At 50.6% G+C, this 24,927-nt stretch overlaps 1 protein-coding gene and 1 long non-coding RNA gene across 2 annotated transcripts; one reads left to right on the top strand and one right to left on the bottom strand.

Annotated features, from left to right (window-relative positions):
- The first annotated feature begins 7,916 nt into the window (after positions 1-7,916).
- LOC135578521 (T-cell activation Rho GTPase-activating protein-like) lies at positions 7,917-10,643 on the top strand. Its single transcript, XM_065052336.1, has 6 exons — positions 7,917-8,305; positions 8,463-8,572; positions 8,971-9,166; positions 9,356-9,583; positions 9,856-9,983; positions 10,574-10,643. Exons 1-6 carry the CDS (start codon positions 8,138-8,140, stop codon positions 10,641-10,643), a joined length of 900 nt encoding a protein of 299 aa, XP_064908408.1. The 5' UTR covers positions 7,917-8,137.
- Positions 10,644-18,261: 7,618 nt separating this feature from the next.
- LOC135575829 (uncharacterized) lies at positions 18,262-20,195 on the bottom strand. Its single transcript, XR_010467184.1, has 4 exons — positions 20,072-20,195; positions 19,014-19,162; positions 18,423-18,858; positions 18,262-18,328 (listed from the first exon to the last, which is right to left on the bottom strand). It is a non-coding gene; the product is annotated as an uncharacterized LOC135575829 (long non-coding RNA).
- Positions 20,196-24,927: the final 4,732 nt, after the last annotated feature.

Here is a 24,927-nt window from a genome sequence, read left to right as displayed (position 1 = left end):
TGTCTGAGGCTGTTGTCCAGTCTCTTCTTGAACACTTGGGCTTGGGCCGTCACACGTCCCTGGGGAGCCTGTTCCAGTGCTCCAGCACCATCGGGGGGAAAAACCTTTTCCTAATGTCCAACCTAAACCTCCCCTTGCTTTTAGCCATTTTCTTCTGGGCTGTAATAGGACTGCTGTGGCCTTTTCTTCAAAAACTTGTCAGAATTTGTACCACCGGAGGCATTTTCTTTGTACCTTATGGCCATCGTGCTGTCACTTAGGGGCTGAACAACAGCTGCATTGCTCCAGCAGGTTTCACATTTCCTCTTGCACAGCAGGTGACTACACAGTCTGTATGAAGCTGGGATATTTCACTCAAAACCTTAAAATCCATTTAATGTCAACAAGCTACTGCTTTGACAAGTATGGAGAGATGACCTAAAATATCCCGTGTACATGCTTTCAAAAGAACTAATTTTAAATCCTGACCATCTTTGAAGACTTCTTGCTCCTTTGATATGACAAATACTTTGGAGCCATAGCTCACTTTTGAACTGCAGACCAAGTGGCTTGTGGTCCAGCAAGCTGGAAGAAGTGGTGCTGCTCTAATTCACACTCACCCAGTTGCACATGCTGCGAAAGGCACGTGTTGAGCTGCAAGAATTTCCTCTAAGGACGTAGGTAATAAACCAGCCATTGGAAGAGATTTTCTGCAGGTTGGAGAAAACCGGTAGCAAGCACTGCAGTGACCTCCACATCTCATGAACACACAAGCGTATGGGTGGTGCGTACGTGACTACTGAAATGCTGCTCCTTTGTGCCCTTCTACTGTATTAGAGTGAGCGTGTATACAGAGCTGCATCACGCAAGCAAGCTGTGCGCTTTTCCCTGTTTGACTGGCAGGCCTTCTGGAATGATGATACAGCTATTACGTGTTAGCTCTATCACAATATCATTCCTCAGCCTGACAATGCTAAAAGCAATTTGCTCTGAGCCCTACAAAAAACAAAACCAACCAAAACAAGAAAAGCTATCAAAGCGGAAGTCCTGAAGAGCCCCCGAGGTAATCTTAGACATGTTTTTATGCAAGATAAGAAACAGTAAAATAGACACCACTGTTGAGGGTTTAGATTGCGGGGTGACAATAAAACCCTGGCAGATGTATTGTTAACCTCCTCTCCCCCCCCACTTCCCCCTTTTGCCCCTCCCTCTCCCCCTTTCCCACTCAGGACAGGCAATTGGGAGTAAAAGAAGGACAGAGAGAAGAGAGTTGGAAAAATTAAAAATGCTTTACTAATGCTACTAATAAGAATAGAGAAAATAATACAAAATATACAAAACCTATCTTGAAAGTCTCAGCAACTGCTAAGCTGGCACCCGAAGTCCTGGATTGGATTCTGCAGCCAGACGGAGCTGGATTAATTCTCTCACTAGGCCTCAGTTCACAGGGATGACTCGCAAAGTCCTCTCCTAATGTCGGCCATAAGCAGAAGGGACGAAGAGGGGCTAAGAGAACGAGATCCTCACGATCTCCCACTTTTATATGAAGTATTCACGTGAATGGAATGTTATACACAGTTGGTCAGTTTCTTGGTCACTTGTTTCTCGTTGCCCCTCTCGCGAGATGTCCATCCGTGCTTATCAATAAGTTTGCATTCCATTGCTATGTTTACCAAAACATGTGTCTGGTTCTCCAGGAAAATGCAGCTAATATGAAGGATTTAGCGTTTGCGAATGTGCCGTTTGCACAGCTGCGGTTCAGGAGCCCAGTTCGCGGCCGTGTGCAGGCTGTTGAAGGATCCGTCTGTCAGTGACACCCCCTCGGGGCTACTGGGAACGTACTGAGAAGCTGCTAAATTAATGGATGCTGTGATTAAGTTCCGTACCCATCGTTACTGATGTAGCTGTCGTTAGCCAATTGACATGAGATAATTGCTTCCTGACCACCTGCAAAAGGAGGGGATATTTTTCCAGTTCTGGATCCTTCTGCATGGCAAGAGGGAGACAGAAGATTAATTAATACATTGTTTAGAAGCAGAGTGCTTAGTTTACTTCTACTTCTAACTAATAATTAATAGTTTTATTGTAAGTAGGAAACTAAACAACTAAACAATTATAACTAACATCATCAATTACTTCCTGGTATACTGTACTGTATGTCAAAATTTTCAGAAATTGTAATGCATATGTAATAATTGTGTGAATACGAGCAACACAAGAGCATCCAGTCTTTGGAGCACTGATGGAGGATGATCTGCAGTGTTCCCCATCAGGAATAAAATAAAGAATGTCACTTAACAGTACAACCGACTCTGCTGTGAAGTTTCTTTCTCTGTTTCAGTAGACGGTGCTGGTTTGAGGCACGTGTTTGCCAAGTGTGTTTTGGTGTCTTTGTGAAGGGTGGCTTCTCAAAGTTGTCATGCCTAGCTGTCTGTCTGCTTGCACTTGAAGTGATGAGGACTGGGCCAGGTGAACCTCCGGAGCTGGCTGCTTCTGCTGCTGCCCAGCCAGACCTGGAGCACGATGGTTCTTCTGCACTTGCAGGTCTCAAAGTGGGGGTTTGTTGTGGGTTTAGATTGCGGGGTGACAATAAAACCCTGGCAGATGTATTGTTAACCTCCTCTCCCCCCCACTTCCCCCTTTTGCCCCTCCATCTCCTCGCTTCCCACTAAGGACAGGCGATCGGGAGTGAAAGAAGGACAGAGAGAAGAGAGTTGGAAAAATTAAAAATGTTTTAGGAACGCTACTAATAAGAATAGAGAAAAGAATACAAAGTATACAAAACCTATCTTGAAAGTCTCAGCAACTGCAGAGCTGGCACCCAAAGTCCTGGATTGGACTCTGCAACCAACCGGAGCTGGATTCAGTCTCCCACTAGGCCTCAGGTCACAGGGACGACTAGCGAGATCCTCTCCTAATGTCGGCCATAAGCAGAAGGGAAAAGGGGCGAGATCCTCGTCATCTCCCGCTTTTATATGAAATATTCGCGTGAATGGAATGTTATGCACCGTTGGTCAGTTTCTTGGTCACCGGTTTCTCGTTGCCCCTCTCGCGAGATGTCCATCTGTGCTTATCAATAAGTTTGCATTCCATTGCTATGTTTACCAAAACATGTGTCTGGTTCTCCAGGAAAATGCAGCTAATATGAAGGCTTTAGCTGACAGGCAAATTCACTAAAAGAGAAACTTGTTTTTTAACAAAACCAGGACATTCCATCCCGTATAATATGCCATTCATTGAACACTTAAACCTTATCTATACAATCTACCAACACAATCTAATTAATCACTACTACTATATATATATACATATGTACATATTTACACAGGAGTAATTAATCTTAATCAGTGGACCATCCTTTGAAAAGTTCATCAAGTTCATTTTGTCACAACAGTCTCCCAGGGCGGGAAAAATGGTACAAGTGCATCTCATGACCACTGTTTGTGGGTTAAAGACATCAACTTTGAAGAAGTTGTCAGGTGCCACTCAAAGAAGCTAGCTCTGCTTTCATCATCACTGTCTTGATCTGAAAGACACTTATTAAACACTGTTAGTATGGCAATTCACATCATGCAGTTCAGTGCTTAATATTTTCACCTAAAATCAAATCCCCTTGAGGTACACACTGAACTTCTCCATCCTTAAGCATCACCCAAGAGGTGCTGCCAGGTCCCTGGGCAAAAACAATCCCACGAATGGGCTTGCCTTTGCCTGAGGCAGGAGTAACCCAGACTGCCTTTCCTAACATGTTTTTCATGTGTACTACAGGGACTTTGTCTCCTTCCACAGTACGAAGAATTCCTGATTGGGCAGGCCCGGCTCGATTGGTTGATCCCCTGGTGTTGACCAACCAAGTGGCTTTTGCTAAATGTGAATCCCAGTTTTTAAAGGTTCCACCACCAAGTGCCTTTAGTGTAGTTTTTAACAAACCATTGTACCTTTCAATTTTCCCAGAGGCTGGTGCATGATATGGAATATGATATATCCACTCAATACCATGTTCTTTGGCCCAATTGTCTATAAGACTGTTTCTGAAATGAGCAACATTGTCTGATTCAACATTGTCGCCAAAGGTCTTGCTTTTCAAGCCCCAAGATAGTATTTCGGGCTGCAGTGTGAGATACGGCATATGTTTCCAACCATCCAGTGGTTGCTTCCACCATTGTAAGTACATAACGCTACCTTGACGTGTTTGTGGAAGTGTAATATAATCAATCTGCCAAGCTTCTCCATATTTATACTTTAACCATCGCCCCCCATACCATACAGGTTTTAACCGCTTTGCTTGTTTGATTTCGGCGCAAGTTTCACATTCATGAATAACCTGTGAAATAGTATCCCTAGTTAAGTCCACCCCTTGATCACGACCCCATTTATATGTTGCATCTCTACCTTGATGTCCTGAAGCATCATGCGCCCACCAAGCTAGGAAAACTTCACCTTTATGTTGCCAGTCCAAGTCCACCTCAGCTACTTGAATTTTAGCAGCTTGATCCTCTTGTTGGTGGTTTAGATGTTCCTCGGTGGCTCGACTTCCAGGCACGTGATCATCTACATGACGAACTTTCACAGGCAGGCTCTCTAGACGAGCAGCAATGTCTTGCCACAGTGTGGCAGCCCAAATGGGTTTACCTCTGCACTGCTGGTTGCTTCTCTTCCATTGCTGTAGCCATCCCCACAAGGCATTTGCTACCATCCATGAGTCAGTGTGGGGATAAAGTATTGGCCACTTCTCTTGTTCGGCAATGTCCAAAGCCAGCTGGATGGCTTTCACTTCTGCAAATCGACTAGATTCACCTTGTCCTTCAGTGGCTTCTGTAACTTGTCGTGTGGGACTCCACACAGCAGCTTTCCACCTTCGATGTTTTCCTACAAGACGACAGGATCCATCTGTGAACAGTGCGTACTGCTTATCAGTCTCTGAAAGTGTATTATACGGTGGTGCTGCTTCAGCACATTTTACTTCCTCCTCATCTGGAGACATCCCGAAGTCTTTGCTTTCTGGCCAGTCTGTAATCACTTCTAAATCCCTGGGCGATTGGGATTTCCAATTCGAGCTCGTTGCAATCCATTTACTCCACGTAACCTCGGTGGCATGACATGGAGAGGGAACTGTCCCTTTGAATATCCAGCTCGGCACCGGCAGTCGAGGTGCTAGGAGGAGCTGTGCTTCAGTGCCAATCACTTCTGAAGCAGCTCGAACTCCTTCATATGCTGCTAGTATCTCTTTTTCAGATGGAGTATAGTTGGCCTCACATCCTTTGTATCCTCGTCTCCAAAAACCTAAGGGTTGACCTCGGGTTCCTCCTGGTGCTTTCTGCCAGAGGCTCCAGGTAAGTCCGTTATCTCCGGCTGCGGTGTAGAACACATTTTTAACATCTAGTCCAGTCCGAACTGGTCCAAGGGCCACCGCGTGAGTTATCTCATGCTTAATTTGTTCAAAGGCTTGTTGTTGTTCCGGGCCCCAGTCAAATTGTTTCTTTTTACAAGTCACTGGATAGAGAGGGCTCACAATCTAGCTGTAGTCAGGAATACGTATTCTCCAAAAACCTACAACACCCAAGAAAGTCTGTGTCTCCTTTTTATTAGTAGGTGGAGACATTGCTGCAATTTTGTTGATCACAATCATTGGGATCTGATCAGTGCCCCTCCCCCACCGCTGAGGTCATTAGAATGGCGCGCTGGGTTAACCCAGCGCTGTCCCGGCAACGGTTCTGTGCCAACACGGAGCGTCACGGGCAGGAGCCAAGCTCTTGCCCAGAAGCACCACTCGGCACTGGGCGTCCCTCTGGCTGGCTTTTGACACCTGCCTGGCCACTCTCTCGCGCCCCAGAAGAGAGATTTACAGGAGGCTTCTCTTTGCCTTGTCAGGATGGGACAGGTCAACTGCTGCCGCGGCTCTAGGTAGGCGTCCCCATGCAAGGCTCAAAGACACCCCAGAACAGCCGTACACCGCAGCAGCCAAATTTCTCACGCCCGACACCGTTTGCTCTGCAGGGACGAGCCTGAGCCCGTGCAGCAGTGTGTGCCCATCCCGGCATCATGGGAACCACTGCTCCGGCAGCGTGTGCGGGTGACCCAGGGCCGTGTGACGAGGAAGAGGGACCTCCTCCTCTTCAGGGACACGCTGGTCATCGCCAAGCACCAGTAAGATTTGCAGAGCACAGCTGCCTTTCCTCCCAAGCACTGGCCCTGGCACCAGGGCAGCGTCATCCCAGGAGCAGCCCCAGGCCAGCGGCACCCTGGTGCTGGATACAGCCATGGCCGTGACTGTGGCAGGGGGACTCAGGAGGGGAGCCGGCGGGCTCAGGCTCCTCCAGCTCACTCCCTGCCGCTCCCTCTCTGCAGACGTGGCAGCGCCCCGCGCCCAAAGCTCTGCCTGGCCCTGGGCCAGCTGCAGGTGCTGGGCAGCGCCAAGGGGGCAGCCGGCGATGCCTCTGAAGAGGAGGAAGGCAAGCACACCACCTCACTCCTCCTCGTCTGGCCCTGCGGCTCGTGTGTCATCACTTTCCGGTGAGTCTGGGTGCCACCTCCCACGGCTACGTCCTGTCTCTGGGACCATCCCCACGGGGCAGGGCTGTGCCAGCGCCTGCCTGTGCCCACAGGCTGGGGAGCAGCGGCACTCAGGCTGTGTCTCCTCTTTCTGCAGCTGCCGGGCAGTGAAGGAGCTCTGGCTCAGCGCTCTCCTTGGGTAAGCCCTGCCTGGCAGTGAAGCCTGGGGGACCTGTGCGCACATCATAGGGGGATGCTCTAGGTATCATAGCCCTACAGTGTGTGAAACAGGGCTCTACAGCTGAGAAGAGCTGAACCCTGGGCGCTGGGCAGCTCTTGAGTGGGCAAAGCTGGTGGAGCACCTTCACCCAGCTGTGTGCACACAACACCTGCCCAACCCCACCTGGACCTTTGCTGCTGCTCTCCGCTTGGCTTCTGAGTGGTACTCGGGTACTTTGGGCAGCTTGGAAGGGCTCCATGGGCTAGCAGGGGAGGGAAAATGTGGCTTGTGTCTCACACAGCTCTTTCTTTGCTCCTTCGCCATGCACAGACCACCGGAAGGAGTGGAGGGAGCCCAGGTCACCCGGCTGCCCTCCTTCAAGGCGCTGCTAAAGGAGCTGAGGAGCCGCAGCGCTGTGAGCGTCCCTCCTGTTTCTGCTCGGTCCCCAGAGCCTGTTCTAGCCCAGCACCAGCTGCATCACTTCTTACTTTCTTCTCTTTTTGCTTGCCCAGGCCATGACACTGCACGCCGCCAGCCTGGAGAGGCTCCTCGAGGGCCAGGCAACGGTGAGGATCGCACAGAGAGAAATCTCAGCCATGCCCATCACTCACACGTGGCCAGGGCACAATGCAGTTCGCTGGGGCCCCTTTCTGCTGCAGGGCTCTTGGGCGAGCACAGCACATTTCTTGCAGGCTGATGCAGAGGAGCGGCCCCCACCTGTCGTCCCCTCTGGTGGCCGAGATAGAAGTGGCCAGTTAGCTGGTGAGTTGGGAGAAGATGGGCGCAGAACAGCCCTTCCCTCCTTCTCTTGCAGACGGGCACTCCTGCTGCCCTGGGGCTGTTGCTGCCCTTCCTGCAGGGCAAGTCTGTCCCTGTTATTCTGCAGCAGGAGAGACCTGAGCCCCCAGGGTCCCTTCTTCCCAAATGACGCTTGTCCCATGCGCTGGCGGGTGGGGTACAGTGTGAGAGGTTCCAGGAGCGTTGGTCTGGTGCTTCTGCTCCACCTTGCTTTGTTCTCTTCTCCTTGGCAGAAGGTGAGACCCGCAGCCAGAGGAGGTGGCTGCCCTGGCGCTTTGCGCGGCCAGGGACCTCAGCGGCTGCAGAGGCACAGGGGCCGTCGCCCTCTGCCCACACGGGGGTTCTCTTTGGCCGGCCCCTGGCAGCTCTCTGCAGCCAGGATGGTGCGCTGCCCCAGCCCATCCAGGTAAGCAAGCCCGGCCAGGGCATCCCCATGCTGCTGCCTCCTCTGCAGAGGCAGTGTCCCCATTGGAGGCATCCCAGATGAGCCTTGGGAATAAAACGCACTCCTCCACGACACCCAACTCCAGCCACCCCTGTGTGCAGCCCCAGGGAGAGCTGCAGACCATCCACACTCTCCCCTGTCCCTGAGGAAGCTTGGGCTGTCCCAGGGCCTGTCTCCAGCCCAGCAATGTCCTCCTCCCTCCCATGCAGGACCTGCTGGCTCTGCTGCACGAGCAGGGCCCATCCACGGAGGGGATCTTCCGGCTGGCGGCCAGCGAGCGCGCCTCCCGGGACATCAGGGAGGCCCTGGACACCGGCGCTCAGGTCCACCTGGCCAGCCAGCCGGTGCACGTCCTGGCTGTCATCTTGAAGGTGAGCCCTGCTGACCTGGACTCTGGCGCTGCTGATGGGCACCTGTGCGAGCAGGAGCCCAAACCCAGGAGCTGCTCGGCACCCAGTGTGCTGGGGATGCTGCCTGTGCTCCCGGCGGCACTGCTCGCAGCCTCACCTGCAGCCCTTGCCATTGCAGGACTTCCTCCGCAAGATCCCCTCCAAGCTCCTCCACTCGGAGCTTTACCAGCAGTGGATGGATGCCCTGCAAAAGACCAGCAGGCAGGAGAGGCTGGCGGGGCTCAAAGAGTAAGTGTGGCCAGCAGCCTGGCGGCTCCACAGGGACTGCCAGAGCCCGACACCTGCCTGCAAAGCCACAGCCTGCCTGAACAAGCTGTGCTTTTGGCCACCCACCTCTTGCTGCTGCTGTGGGCTCAGCATTCTGGGGGGAAAGTGGCACAGAAAAGCATTTCTCTCTCTCCTTGTAGCGCTGCCTGCAGGCATTGGGGGTGGCTCCACAAAGGGACTCTCAGTAGAAGGGCTGTCAGGGAGAGAGGTGCCCATATCTCAGAGAAGGCAGTCCCTCTGCTGTAGAGCCGCCTTGGCCAAGGAGCCTTCCTTGGGATGGGCTTGGCTGACACCAGCATGGGACACCTGTCTGGACAACACCTACTTCATCCATTCACGTTGCGTTCCTGTTCCCGCAGGGTGGCCGGCAAGTTACCTGAGGCCAACCTCCTCCTCCTCCGAACCTTGCTCAGCCTGCTCCACAAGATCAGCACCAATGTCCCTGTCACCAAGATGACTGCCAGGAACCTGGCCATCTGCGTGGGGCCCAACCTCCTCAGCCCACCCGAGGAGGACACGCTGGCCCTGGATGTCCTGATGCAGGTGACAGGGAAGGTACGCTGTGTTTGCCAGCCCGCTGCAGCCTTCCCGGCCCATGCCAGCTTTGCTCTTCAGGGCTTCCTGGCTGCAAAGAGCAGCCCCACAGCTGCAGCTTTCTGTGCAGAAGGCACGATCAGGAGTGGGAAGGGCTGTTGCACCCATTTGCAGCCAGCGGGTTGGCAACCAATGGTCTACTCTGTGCAGGTGACAGAGCTGGTTGAGTTCCTCATCCAACACCATGAGGAACTCTTTGAGGAGCAGGAGGAGGAGGAGGAGGCTGAGATTCCAGGAGCACCGGCCGAGGCTGAACTTGCCAGCCAACAGGCCGAGGAGTCACCGGCACCAGAAGAAGAAGGAGAAACTGCCGAGGTATGTGAGGTCCACACAGAGCGTGAGAGAATGCCTCCCTACGCAGAAGGTGGGATTGCCACTGTAGGGACTCTTTGTGCAGTGATCCCAGCAGAAGTGGCACAGCTGGGCTGAGCAAACCCATCCAAGGGATGTGCCTTTTAGAGCTGAGATGGAGAGTGGGCAGGTGTCATCTTCTATGTTTCCACTGCAGGTGCCTCCAGTTGCTCCAGAATGTGAACCCCAGGAGAGCACCTCTGGGCAGACCAGGTGACATGAGCTAGCTTTGATGAAGAGTAGAATTGATTCATGGTGATCTTGGCTGTGCCTGTCTAACAATCTTCCTGAATGGACAGGTGTCCAAGCTCTTCGCAGCAAGGGGAAACACCATCCCCCAGGAAGAGAAAGCACAGCTGCGAAGAGGAGGTCGGTGGCCCGCCACCCAAGCGAAGCCGAAAGCTGTGAACAGAGAGCTCAGCGATGGGTAAGTGAGACCACCCAAGCAGGGTGAGAAGACCAAGGAACCCAGGTGTGTAACAGAGCCTGCTCTCCCTCTTGGGAATTTTCACGCTGCTCTGAGTAGAGGAAATAGTTCTGTGGTGCCCAGAGATGGTCCCAGAGAGGAAGCGGTCACCTGCCCCTGGGCAGTATACTTTGGGTTGGAAGCGATCTTCCAAGGTCATCCAGTCCAACCCCCTGCTATGAGTAGGGACATCCTCAACTGGATCAGGTTGCTCAGAGCTCCATCCAGTCTGGCTTTAAATGTTTCCAGGGAAGGGACATCTACAACCTCTCTACCACCCTGCATTCTTACTGCAGCTGTACCCAGGCCTGGCCCTTCAAGCAGAGATTTGTCCAGCAGTTGAGTCAAAAGCTCGTGTGTTCACTTAAGCCTCCCAAGCTTCAGCAATCTAAATAATTAAGAGAAAAACACCAAAGCCCAATAACCAGCTCTAAGGAATTCTGCAGTGGAGATCTGTGGATGGATATTGCCTTTCACGCCAAAGCACAAGTTGCTTGTTCACCTCTCAACCCGGTGCCTAATGCCTGTCTTTTCCCCCCATCTTTCTCAAGGCAGGCTGTAGAGGTGGCCGAAGAAATCACCCTCATGCTGCCACCCTTTTGGCTCAGCTGGACGGTCTAGTGGGGCTTCCCAGAAAGAAGATCACACCTCGTCCTTTCTGCAGAACTTTGACCAGCCCGTGAAGAAGTCTCACAAGCGTTGGCTGTGCGAGCCGTGAAAAGAGCTGCAGAAAGGGCACTTGACAGCTTTCAACACATTTGTTTTCACATGCCAGTTGGCAATTTTCAGATGTTTAGAACAGTGTTTTTAGCCACTAGGGCGAGAGAGTTTGTTAGTTCATTCGTTTGTTAGTTAATTAGATAGTAAGTTAACAAGTTAGTTAGTTAGTTAGTTAGTTAGTTAGTTTCTACTGTAGGTAGCTGTCTACTGAAGACATTTTTTTCACATTCCAGTTTTCACTTTTCAATTATTTCCAGTAACGTTTTGAGCCAGTTTGGCGAGAGAGTTTGTTATTTAGTTAGTTTAGTTTCTGCTGTAGGTGTGGGTGTTCACTGTAAATCCCACCGAATTTGCCTCTGATATCGCTGTGATTACTCTTCGTCTCCAAGCAAAGGCCGCGTCAGAAGAGGATGCGGTCAAAGAAGGATTTGTTGGGCCCCTGAGCATTTCAGGCTTTCTGAAATCGCATCAGAGCTAGCAGGAGATGCAAACTGGAAATATTGATTTCCACATAACCGACTATTATTCCTGTCGCTGAGCCAAGCGCACAAGTTGAGGGTCACTACATTTTAATACTGGCTCTCTTGATTTGGAGTGTTACTAAGACCTTGTGAGTCCCTCAAGGTAATGATTCCAAATGAGGACAGAAAGTAAGGCATGGAAGAGATGTCATTATATCTGGGGGACACTAACCAGAAATGTCAGACTGCACACCTACAGAAAAGTGCTGGAACCTGTGTCTTTCTGTAAAAATGAATAAATGCTCAAAATAATTCAGTTAAACTAAAGTTTATTTTAATAAAAGCCAGAGGGATTGGAGGTCAGGGGGTGTGAGAGGGACATGCTTATGTGATATTTACTCTGGTCATTAGTTTTCTGGTTTCAGAGCTGATTAAAATGTAGTTGTCTATTGCTTTGAATTTTTAGATCCTACAACACAAAAAACCTCTATCCACCTATACTTGTGTGTGAGGGGGTGCAGCAGCACCTCTGGTGGATAGCTGTAACTACCATACTCCAGAAGCTCCCGCTACCATGAGACAGTTTTTTCCAGCCCATTTCTCCCTCTTCCCTATCAACATTCTTCTCTACGACATCCATTTTGGTTGGTTTGGTTTATCTTTTAAACACTAGACAACAACATCCGAAGAGAAAAGATGTAATTTCCTTTAGGTGTCCTTCCCTGGAAACAAACTCAGTTCCCAGAAGCAGAAAGCAAACACTGTACTGTCTGCTTTTGTAAGGCAAGAAGCAGTAGCATAAATACCCACTAGAACGCTCAGTTTCAAAGCCAAAAGGTTTAATTGATAAAGTACTCTTAGTGTTACTTTTAGTAATGAATCAAAGGTCAGAATCACCATGCTGAGACATAATTTTCAACTCATTTGAAAATATAGGATATTTTGTGTATCTAACAAAACCTAAAATAAAGGACATAATCAAAACCATACTTGCCCATTCAAGAGGTATTTTAGTAAAATTCAGAAGAGAAATCTGTTAGGTCTGTCTCTCACAGTATGCTCCTGGACAAAATGTCCAGCATACAGGTGGATAAACAAACAATGCAGTGGGTGAGCAACTGGCTGACGGGCTGGGATCAAAGGGTTCTGGGAAATGGGGTAATGTTGGGCTGGTGACCAGTCACAAGCAGGGTGCCACAGAGACCTGTCTTAGGGCCAACACTCTTCAATGTCTTCATAAATGACTTGGACACAGGACTCGAGGGATTGCTTAGCAAGTTTGTCGATGACACATAATTGGGGAGAGCTGTTCACGCTCTCAAGGGCAGAGAGGATCTGCAGAGGGATCTGAACAAACTGGAAAACTGAGCAATCACCAACCTCATGAAGTTCAACAAGGGCAAGTGTCAGATTTTGCACCTGGGACACGGCAACCCTGGCTGTACATACAGATCGGAGGACGCGATGCTGGAGAGCAGCTCTGCAGACAGGTATCTGGTTCTGGTTGAGGGCAGGTTGAACATGAGCCAACAGTGTGCCCTGGCAGCCAAGAGGGCAACCGTGTCCTGCGGTGCATCAAGCACAGCATTGCCAACCTGAGGTGAGGGGGAGGTGATTTTCCTACTCTACCCTGTACTGGTGCGGCCTCACCTGGAGCACTGGGTGCAGTTCTGGGCGCCGCAGGATGGAAAGGATCCAAAGCTACTCGAGAGTATCCAGAAGAGGGCTACCAAGTTGGTGAAGGGTTTGGAGAGGAAGACATATGAGGAGCAGCTAAAGTCACTTGGTTTGTTGAGCTTCAAGAAGAGGAGACTGAGAGGAGACCTCATTGTGGTCTACAGCTTCCTCCAGAGGGAAGGACGAAGTGTAGGCACCAAACTCTTCTCCTTAGTGACCAGTGACAGAACCTGAGGCAACGCCAGAAAGATGTGCCAGGGTAGGTGTAGACTGGACATTAGGAAAAGATTCTTCACCCAGAGGGAGGTGGAGCACTGGAAAAGGCTCCCCACGGATGTGTCATGGCCCCAAGCCTGACAGTGTTCCAGAAGAGACTGGACAATGCCCTCAGACACATGGTGTGAACGGTGGGGCTGTCCTGTGCAGGGACAGGAGCTGGACATGATGATCTTTGTGGGTCTCTTCACACTGAAGACATTCTGTGATTCCACGATTCTATGAACCACCACCTTTCACCCAGATGTTATGTGAAGAACAAAGTTGGTGTGAAAAAGCTGGACTTAGGCAAAAAAGACAAAGATGGAGTTCTATGGAAACTCCATCTCTGCACCCTGTCAAAAGGGTGAATTTCCTTATGTTTCTGAATCACTTGAATCCATTTCATTTCCCTGACACCGCTCTCTCGCCACCCTCACAATAGAAAAGTGTTTTCCTTTGGCTGAGGTGCCATTCCCCCGTCCCAGCTTGTGCTCACTTCTTCGCACCTTTCCCCTCGGCGGGCAACAAATCCATCAGATCGCTCTGGGAACTGCAAAGCTTCCATGGCTACCAGAAGCTCAACCACCACCTTCTGCCCAGACCACCAGGAGGATTGCTCTAGGGTGGCAGGAAGAGTCTGGTAACTGATTATTAGCAGTAGGTCAGCGCAAGTCCCCGACCTGAGTACAACCATGTCTCAGGGCTCCCGGGAGGAAAAGGACACAGATGTGTGTTCCGTCTTGGAGGCGTCTGCACGACTGATATTCCATCAGAGCAAGGACAGAGAGAGACGTGCTAAGTGCCTGCATGGGTTGAGAGCCTGAGTGAGCCTTCAAAGATAGGACTGTCCTCATCCAAACCCGCGAGGTCCCAAGCACTCCAATTGGACAGCAAAACGAAGACACGGACTAGACGACACAGTTTATTAAATAGCACGCTGCAACAGTACAGCTGGCACCAGACGCAGGGCAATGGCTGCACAAGATGGAATGTGAAGGTTTGCAGGCTTCATTCCTCTCTCTTGCGACCACCCTGGTTTCGGGCACCGGCACTTCCTCTGCTCTGGCATCTTGTCAGGGCTGATGGCGCTGGAGGCTCAGCAGTGGCTGGGGAAGGGTTAGTGTGGGCTGTTAGTTTATACAGCAGGCTGGGCCAAAGGTGGCACTGGAAATTGGATTCTGGAAGTACAGCACTAATGTGCAGATCCAGATCCAGAAAACCAGACACTCAGATGTGTCAACAACAAAGCTACAGCCTGTGGGCTACAGCCACAAGTGGAAAATTGCGTTCCGTGGAGATAGGGATCAACCTCTTGTGGTTTTTGCCTTATTTCTTGTCCAGCTCTTTCTCCCATCTCTCTTTTAGAATGCTTTACTTGGCTGTGACCTACCACGGGAGTCCCGAATGACTTTTGAGGCTAAGCCCAGGTTCCAGACTGGTTGTTCCTGAGTCCCACGCAAAGCAGAAAAACTTCTCACAGGTCCTGGGTTTATCTTGCCTGCTGCATGTGTTGTTGCAACTGCACCTCCAGCTGTTGGGAAATGTCACCAACTTGTAGGTGGCAAACCAAAAGCAAGTCAAAGAGAGAGCTCTAATGTCACTCACTTCTGTGGAAATCCGGAAGGCGGGAGGCCATTGAGACTCCTTTTGTCACCTGCTGACAGAGCATTCAAAAGTATTAAAATCTTGTGGTATGATGATGATGATGACCCTCTCTGCTCTTCTCACTTGGGGCCCCGGGACTGCGTCCTGCTTGGAGAGGCCATTGAGCTCCGCAGCCCTGCTGGGACTCCTGGCTCATGGTTTTTAGCCATCTGGGTAACTACATCTGTGTTCCTCAACGTCATCACCATCCACTGCTACAACAGCAGCAGGAGCATCAAGAGAATTCAATCAATTGCAAAATACAGCTAACAGATAAACAGCAACATGCAAAAATGTATAGGACGAGAATCGTACAGGTTCCAGCAGAAAAAAGAATCACCTCCAGTCCACTAAACAAACCAGAGCTCACCTTTCTTCTCTGTTTACCAACTTGCTTGGCCACCTCAGAACAGCTGTTCTTCAGGCCTCTCTGGAAACTGGGCTGGGACTCTCTCTTCCTCACTGTATATTCCATCAGCTTTGTCTGAGATGCCTCCAGAAGCGTCTCCAAGCTGCGCAGCAAATTAGTAAGGAAAGCATGAAACAAAGCAAAAGTCGGTATTTTTCACCTCCTCTTAGGTGAGCAGCACAGCCATGGCTTCCTTCATCTGTCTGTAATGCACTTGACAGGCCAGGAATTGCTGAGAGCAACCAGTGCTCCAGTACCACACATCACTTGGAGGGCCTAAAGTCTACTTGCACAGAGGAAGAAAAGATTTCCTTCCCTCCCAGGAGAACAGCAGGCAGCTTACATTTGAGAGGCCTTGTGTAGCTTTCTAAAACCATGGGCTTATGCAAAGAAGCACCTTATAAGATGGAATGTGAGGCTTGAATTTGCTCCCAAGTGGTTAGTATGTGCTATTACATTAGAGTTCAGCAGTGCTTGACTCTTACTCAACGTGCTGGTTTTTTAAAGCACTAAAAAGCCATACCCGCTAGGTTCTTCCTCCAGGGTGCCATTACTTGTCTGTGTTTCCTCCAGAATCGCTTCCAATTGGCGTTTCTTCTCAGACGGCTTCTTCAATTCCTTGCTTTCGCTCCCACGCTGTGAAAATAGCAAAGATACATCACCCGCAGAGCACAGGAACAGATCTCCATGCAGAAGGTGCAGACAGATTCTCATCTTTGGAGGTCTTCTGATTGCATTACGGGCCCACATCTTGTGGCCAAGGAACCCATAGTCCCTAAAACAGGAAGGGCACCAGAGCAGAGGCAACTGAAGAACTCCTGTCACAGTCTGATGACGCCAGTCAGGCCTTTGGGATGAAGCGCTCGGCACCACCAGAGCCCAAGGAACATCTGCAGCTGAAGGTACCAAATGCCTCTACAGCACGACTGTCTGAAGTGCTGCCTGAGGCCTCAGCCTCACAAGTGTTCTAAAGCAGAAAATACTAAAGCCAGTCCCTGACTGCCAAGTCCTTCACAAAGACGGCATTAGGTGGGACTGATGTAGGACTGGCTATAGTCTCATGGGACAACTCTCAAGGCCAGAAAGCTGTGGGATGGGGCAGCAGGACTTGGAGGGCAGCCAGTAGTCAGCAGAACAGAGGAAATTATCTCTCCCAGGCTCTCTGGGAAAACCTCTTCTTCAAATTTCCCCACCTGAACATGGAACTCGTCTCTGGGAGCTCGTGAAAAGGGAAGGTTTTGACTAGCTTACTGAGGCAGAGGCTCGCAGCTCTTTCAGAAGGGCTTCCATGGTGTTGGCTTGTTGCCGGCCTGCGGCTTCCAGCTTGCCCATTCCATCTTGGAGCCTAAAAAAGAAGGACAGCTCTTATCACAGAAGTCCACAAGAGCACAAATCCCAAAGGAAGAGTGTGATAGAACCTCATCTGAAACAAAAGCATCTTTGAAAAACACGTGGTATTATCTTGCTGGCATGCACAAAGGCAGTCCAGTTGTTTTCCCACAATCGCAGAAAGCAAAGCCTTGCCCTGCTGTGTGACTTCCTTACTGTTGCACGCGTTCTTCCAGCTCTGGGATAGCTGCAGTTCCAGAAGAGGTGACCAGAAGGCTCTGCAGGTTCCTGGCAGCTGTTAGCTCCCTCTCCTTATTCTTTATGGCACTCTCCAGGGCCTCGGCATAACACTCGCTTCGGATCAGCCGTTCTTGCAGTTCCTGCAGCTGTCAAACCAAAGCAAGAATCCGCAGTAGTCAGCTTAGGCTTGATAAAAAGGAGTGGTCCCTCAACCAAGGCTCCGTTCCTCACTCTTGTTTGCAGCAGAAGAGGCCTGGGTCCCTGCCAAGAGGCAAGAGACAGGCTTTCTCCCTACCTGAGCTTTAGAATGGTTCAGTTCCTTCTGCAGCTGCAGTTTCTGTTGCTGCAGGTCCCTGCTGCAGCGCTTCTCGACTTCAAGTGAAACTTCTGCTCTGGAGCAGTTTCTGAGAGCGCTGACAAGCTCCTGCCGCAGCCACCTGATGAATCCCTACAGAAATGGTGTTCCATGAGCAGGGAGCAGTCAGTAGGAAGATGACAACAGGACACATGCTTTTAGTCATAGGATCATATCATTAGACTGATCTTCAGCATGGCCAGCAGGTGGAGGGAGGTGATTCTCCCCTTCTGCTCTGCTCTGCTCTTGTGAGCCCCACCTGGACTACTGCCTCCAGCTCTTGGGTCCCCAGCACAAGGAAGACACGGGCCTGTTCGAGTGGGTCCAGAGGAGGGCCACAGAAATGATCAGAGGGTTGGAACAAGGGTGGTGGGACACTGGAGCAGGCTGCCCAGAGAAGTTGTGGGTGCCCCATCCCTGGAATTGTTCAAAGTCAGGCTGGGCAGGGTTTTGAGCAAGCTGACCTAGTGGAAGATGACCCTGCCCACAGCAGGGCTTTGGGCTAAATGATCTTTAGATGACCTGTCCAACCCAAACCATTCTAAGCTTCTATGACTCAGTGAATTCAAAGATGAGAGATTTTGGCCACCACCAGCAGGCATCTGCCGGCACCTTTCTCAGCTGAGCACATCCAAACGACTGACAGCTCATCAGGATGCTTTCTCTCTCCTAATACACAGAAAACGCTTCTGTATTTTCCTCCTCCAAACAGAGGCTGAGAGTCTGTGCCACCAACTTTTTTCTAACCATACGTTTTCCCTCTTCATGCTGCACCTCTGCTTCACAATGGGAACAAAAAGTGATCCAAAAGAGGCTTCAGGTCCTGATTCAAAAAGTGCCTCTTAGCAGCACTCCAAAAGGAACTCAGTAGCAAGAACAGGTCTCCTTAACCTGACACGCTTGATTTATAGATATGTGCATCAGGCCCCAAGAGTCACCTCAGTGTCGCCTTGACCATCGGTTTGTGTTGAAGCCTCCTTCTTGAGTGGAAGCTCTTCTCTCTCCAGTGCAAAAACCTGAGCGAGCAAGAACAGAGACAGACAGACAGTGAGGAGAGGAATCCACAGCAACACTGCAGCATCACACTGCCTTTCAGCAGCTGGGCTTAACAAGTGCAACAATTCTGTTAGCTCAGGAAGACAAAGCACCTCATCCAAAGAAGAGAAGTCAAAATCTTCTTCTTCTTGTGCTGCACCTGCTGCTGGCAACACACCTACAAAGAGATAAGAAGCGCCACACTGCTGTGAGTGCTTGTTTCACTCTGCTTTTCCAGACACGCTTCACTCCAGAGAAGCTTAGGGAATTACCAATGTGATGCTCCTCTGCAACAGGCTGCGCACACGCTCCTTGTTGGTTTGCACCATGAGGCAGCATGACAGCTGACACTTCCTCTGGACCTTCAGAATCAGTCTGTGTGAATTAAGACATGCGTTAGAACTGGCACAAACTCCTTCTGGACCCGTCTCCATTCCTGGAGGTATTCAGGGGATGTGTAGATGTATTGCTAAGGGACATGGTTCAGTTCTGGACTTGGCAGTGCCAGCTGTGCAGCTGGACTCGATGATCTTAAGGGTCTGTTTTGACCGAAGAGATGCTGGCATTCCAAGCCTGTGTCGGAAGCAGAAGGAAAAGAGCTCAAAAGTAAGCAAGCCCAGTTGGGCCCCACCTTCAGAGAAGTTAGGTCTAAATCAGACACGGAGTCACATTCCTCCTCTTGCTGTGCTCCAGCTTCTGGCAAGACACCTTCAAAGGAGAGCAGAGGCACAATGCAGTCATGAGTGCTTGTTTAACTGTGTCTTTTCCCGTCCCCCAGGCCCTGCATTTAACAAAGGGTTCTCATTGTCCTTAAGGCCTCAGCGATTTGTCCTCATCACCTCTTCCATGCTGAGGGATCCTACCTGCTCCAGTCTGCACAGGTGCTCCCATGAGAGGGGCAGCAGTCGTCCCAGAGCAAGAGATCTCAGGTACTGCTGGACCTCCTGTGCCTCCTACAGAGCGTTCTCCTGTTCTTTTACAGTTTTCATATTCCTCCAGTGTCTTTATAACTCTACATAGAAAAAGGAAGGAAATTAACTCGGTGATCTTATCCCCACTACATTGCACACATGTCATTTGCTAACAGCTCTGGCAGAGGGTCAGTCTGGGCTCTGAAGAGACACCACTTTCAGGGTTGCTTCACAAGCAGAACTAAAGACAAAAAACCCCCAAACTCAAGAAAATAGTAAGGACATCCTCCAGACCAAGGCTGCTGTGCAAAATGGTGCATTAGCACAAGACCGATCCCGTGCTAGAAGCACGCAGGGAAGGAACCAGCCTCTTGTTTTGCTAGAGCAATCCTCAAACATGCTTTGTTCCTAAAGAGGTTTTTACTCCACAGTTTACCCCAGCACCCTTCTCTCCTGCTCCCCATCCGTATGGGATGACAGAATGGGCAGGGGGAGAAGACACAAAGCCCAGATTCAGCAAAAAGAGGTCATGGGCAGTTGTTTATGGCTCGTCAAGGCATACTTGTGGGCATAATGCTGTTCATTCACCCACCAGTAGGCTACCGTCACTAGGAGAGGGCTATTTCATTCAGCCTAGCTGTTAAGGACACGTAGCCACCTTAGGGAAGGAACGGTCAGGGGAGCAAAGCTACCCACAAGAGGAGGAAAACCGCTGAAGATTTTAATGCATCAGGGATATCGGTTGGATCCCCTCTGAAACAAAAGGCAGGTAGCTGCTAGTCAGTTGGGTGGAGCTTGGCAGCACGCAGGTGAATTCTCAGACAGAGCTGTGGAGGGAAGTTTTCCTCAGCTTGCAAATCCACCCTTGACACGGGAAGAGACGCATCACAAGATGTCACTGAGCCCAGCTTCAACAAAGGTCTCAACATCCCATTCAAGCAAAAAGGGCTGCACATCAACACAGACATGCTGACAATGCAGCTGCTCTAACCAGGATGTAAAACACTTACTCAGGCTTAAACTGACGGCGATTACCCAAATCGTCAAAGCCATGCTTGTTTCGATGAAAAAGATCAACACCATGCTGAAGAAGAAGCCGTAGTACATTCACATTCCCAGCATAAGCGGCAATCACAAGAATGGTCCTAAAGCATCCAAGAAACGACAGGAAATACATCAGCTTCTGCAGACATTGCCTTGCCATTACTTGAGTCCTTCTTCGCTCCTCAAACAAATCATTTCCCCTCCTACAGGCAGAGCAAAATTACAGCAGAACACGTGGATGCGTCAGACAGTTGAGGGTGGTGGGACCTCTGGAGGTCTCCAGGCCAAGCGTCTCCCCGGAGCAGACTCGGGGAGGTGTGTGTGTGTGTGTCTGTGTTTCTGTGTGCACGTGTGTGCACGCTCACGCACACGTGTGTGTGTGTGCTGGCACTACAGCCAACGCTTGCTTGCAGTCCTCAGTGCAGAGATCATCCCCTGAGGTAAGAGAGCAGCCGAGCGCGGGTCTACTCTCACAAGTGGCACAGAAGGAGCTCCTTCTGGGCAGCTCCTGGTGCTTTTTCAAAGCTCATTCCTATGGCTCCCATCAAGCCAGCCTGAACAATGCTCAGGAGTCCCACGCACACTTTTGACGAGAATTCACCTGTCATGCAGATCTCGAGTGTGCACATCAGCTCCTTTTTGAATGAGGAACTCAACCATCTCTTCGTGGCGTTGGAGGATGGCAACGGCAAGAGGAGTGTATCCCAACTGAAAGGAGAAATCGTCTCCCTTAGAAGAACACAGGAAAGGCTGGGGAAGAGAAGCCTTCCCCGAAGCCCAAGCTTACCACATTCTTAGCCTCAATCTGGGCATTATGCTCGAGTAAGAGCTCCACCATCGCTTTGCTGGGCATGATGGCAGCCATGTGAAGGGCAGTGTTGCCGCCAACACCTCTGTGGTCAGGGTCGGCACCGTGCTCCAGCAGAGCAGTCACGCAGTCTTTGTGCTCGTGCTCTACTGCCTGGAAACAAGCCACAAAGGAGGAGTAACTTCCAACACGTACCTTTCTCTCTGTCAGAGCTCCTGCATCTTCCCAACACGGGAAAGTACGAGCGCCTTCAAACATTAGGCAACATATGCCCCTTCCCCACTGACTGCAACATACCTGCTTCTATGCAGGCCTACGTAAAGAATCACGCAAGCCAGGCATGGCTCGGTGCACAATCGACAAGCCCCACGTACGACAGCGTAACATATTCCACGTACCAGCATCAGTGGTGTTTTCTCAAACATGCCATGAGGGTTGAGCTGGCACCGCTTTCCTGCCAGAAAGCGAACGACATCTGCATGGCCGTTTGCACAAGCAAGATGCAGAGGCGTCCTAGAAATTAAATACATCCAGTTAGCACAGACAAGACGGCTGAAGACATCGTTTCAGGCTGTGGTGCCAACCACCTAGGGGCACAAGGCTCAGCTGCCAAAAAAGCAGCCGAAAGCAAGGTTTCTGGTGCCAGAGCGCATCCGCTGGCTCCTGTCCCAGCTGGGGCGGGCCTCCGCTAAGGGCAGCGCTGTGGAGCCGGCCTGTCCCTAGGGTGCTTGCGATCGTGTGGGGCTTCGCCGGCTCTTCCAGCCAGAGCACGTGTGTCTTCGCTATGGGCACTGCCCGCCTCTTACTGCTTGTTGGCATCCCGCGAGTTGATGTAGAATCTCTTCCGCCACCAGCGCTGCTGCAGCCAGGCCAGGTCGCCACGGGCGGCCGCGCCGTGCAGCCCGCCCCGGCGCTTCTCCCGGAGCTCCGAGGCCCCGGCGGTGCTGGGCGCGGAAGCGCCGTCAGACGGCGGCCGCTCCCGCACCCTCCTGAGCAGTGCCATGGAGCTCTGCCTGGTGCGGGGGAGACGAGGGCACGGCCCGCTCCGGGATGAGCAGCCGCAGGAGTCGCCCGGCGGACTCTGACGAGCCCCGGAGACCAAGGGGAGTGGGCGCGGAGAGGGCAAGAGAAGCCCAGAACCGAGTCCCGGGAGAGCAACGTTAGAGGGCGTTGCGAAGGCGAGAAGAGCCGAGAAGAGGCGAGTCCCGAGCTGGGTCGCAGCTCCCGACGCTCCGAGCCACACACGCACTGCCGGTCCCGCTGCGGCGGCGACAGCACTGAGAGCCGGCGGCTGCAGGGGGCGGCTTAAAAGCGGCAGCTCGGGGCGTCACAGCGGGAGGGCCGGGGCCGTCACAGCGGGCGGGGTGACGCCGGCCCGGGGCGAGCGGGCTGCGGCTCCGGCGCTGGGGCTCCCGCGGGGCCGGGCGGCCGGGAAATGCGTTTGCGAATGTGCCGTTTGCACAGCTGCGGTTCAGGAGCCCAGTTCGCGGCCGTGTGCAGGCTGTTGAAGGATCCGTCTGTCAGTGACACCCCCTCGGGGCTACTGGGAACGTACTGAGAAGCTGCTAAATTAATGGATGCTGTGATTAAGTTCCGTACCCATCGTTACTGATGTAGCTGTCGTTAGCCAATTGACATGAGATAATTGCTTCCTGACCACCTGCAAAAGGAGGGGATATTTTTCCAGTTCTGGATCCTTCTGCATGACAAGAGGGAGACAGAAGATTAATTAATACATCGTTTAGAAGCAGAGTGCTTAGTTTACTTCTAACTAATAATTAATAGTTTTATTGTAAGTAGGAAACTAAACAATTATAACTAACATCATCAATTACTTCCTGGTATACTGTACTGTATGTCAAAATTTTCAGAAATTGTAATGCATATGTAATAATTGTGTGAATACGAGCAACACAAGAGCATCCAGTCTTTGGAGCACTGATGGAGGATGATCTGCAGTGTTCCCCACCAGGAATAAAATAAAGAATATCACTTAACAGTACAACCGACTCTGCTGTGAAGTTTCTTTCTCTGTTTCAGTAGACGGTGCTGGTTTGAGGCACGTGTTTGCCAAGTGTGTTTTGGTGTCTTTGTGAAGGGTGGCTTCTCAAAGTTGTAATGCCTAGCTGTCTGTCTGCTTGCACTTGAAGTGATGAGGACTGGGCCAGGTGAACCTCCGGAGCTGGCTGCTTCTGCTGCTGCCCAGCCAGACCTGGAGCACGATGGTTCTTCTGCACTTGCAGGTTTCAAAGTGGGGGTTTGTTGTGAGTTTACATTGCGGGGTGACAATAAAACCCTGGCAGATGTATTGTTAACCTCCTCTCCCCCCCACTTCCCCCTTTTGCCCCTCCATCTCCTCACTTCCCACTAAGGACAGGCAATCGGGAGTGAAAGAAGGACAGAGAGAAGAGAGTTGGAAAAATTAAAAATGTTTTAGGAACGCTACTAATAAGAATAGAGAAAAGAATACAAAGTATACAAAACCTATCTTGAAAGTCTCAGCAACTGCAGAGCTGGCACCCAAAGTCCTGGATTGGACTCTGCAACCAACCGGAGCTGGATTCAGTCTCCCACTAGGCCTCAGGTCACAGGGACGACTAGCGAGATCCTCTCCTAATGTCGGCCATAAGCAGAAGGGAAAAGGGGCGAGATCCTCGTCATCTCCCGCTTTTATATGAAATATTCGCGTGAATGGAATGTTATGCACCGTTGGTCAGTTTCTTGGTCACCGGTTTCTCGTTGCCCCTCTCGCGAGATGTCCATCCGTGCTTATCAATAAGTTTGCATTCCATTGCTATGTTTACCAAAACATGTGTCTGGTTCTCCAGGAAAATGCAGCTAATATGAAGGCTTTAGCTGACAGGCAAATTCACTAAAAGAGAAACTTGTTTTTTAACAAAACCAGGACATTCCATCCCGTATAATATGCCATTCATTGAACACTTAAACCTTATCTATACAATCTACCAACACAATCTAATTAATCACTACTACTATATATATATACATATGTACATATTTACACAGGAGTAATTAATCTTAATCAGTGGACCATCCTTTGAAAAGTTCATCAAGTTCATTTTGTCACAACAGCCTCCCAGGGCAGGAAAAATGGTGCAAGTGCATCTCATGACCACTGTTTGTGGGTTAAAGACATCAACTTTGAAGAAGTTGTCAGGCGCCACTCAAAGAAGCTAGCTCTGCTTTCATCATCACTGTCTTGATCTGAAAGACACTTATTAAACACTGTTAGTATGGCAATTCACATCATGCAGTTCAGTGCTTAATATTTTCACCTAAAATCAAATCCCCTTGAGGTGCACACTGAACTTCTCCATCCTTAAGCATCACCCAAGAGGTGCTGCCAGGTGCCTGGGCAAAAACAATCCCACAAATGGGCTTTCCTTTGCCTGAGGCAGGAGTAACCCAGACTGCCTTTCCTAACATGTTTTTCATGTGTACTACAGGGACTTTGTCTCCTTCCACAGTACGAAGAATTCCTGATTGGGCAGGCCCGGCTCGATTGGTTGATCCCCTGGTGTTGACCAACGAAGTGGCTTTTGCTAAATGTGAATCCCAGTTTTTAAAGGTTCCACCACCAAGTGCCTTTAGTGTAGTTTTTAACAAACCATTGTACCTTTCAATTTTCCCAGAGGCTGGTGCATGATATGGAATATGATATATCCACTCAATACCATGTTCTTTGGCCCAATTGTCTATAAGACTGTTTCTGAAATGAGCAACATTGTCTGATTCAACATTGTCACCAAAGGTCTTGCTTTTCAAGCCCCAAGACAGTATTTCGGGCTGCAGCGTGAGATACGGCATATGTTTCCAACCATCCAGTGGTTGCTTCCACCATTGTAAGTACATAACGCTACCTTGACGTGTTTGTGGAAGTGTAATATAATCAATCTGCCAAGCTTCTCCATATTTATACTTTAACCATCGCCCCCCATACCATACAGGTTTTAACCGCTTTGCTTGTTTGATTTCGGCGTAAGTTTCACGTTC

This window comes from Columba livia, chromosome 1 (genome assembly GCF_036013475.1).
Source record: "Columba livia isolate bColLiv1 breed racing homer chromosome 1, bColLiv1.pat.W.v2, whole genome shotgun sequence".
Classification (NCBI taxonomy): Eukaryota; Metazoa; Chordata; class Aves; order Columbiformes; family Columbidae; genus Columba; species Columba livia.
Note: the sequence above shows the minus strand (reverse complement) of the source record. Positions and strands in the feature narration are given on the sequence as shown.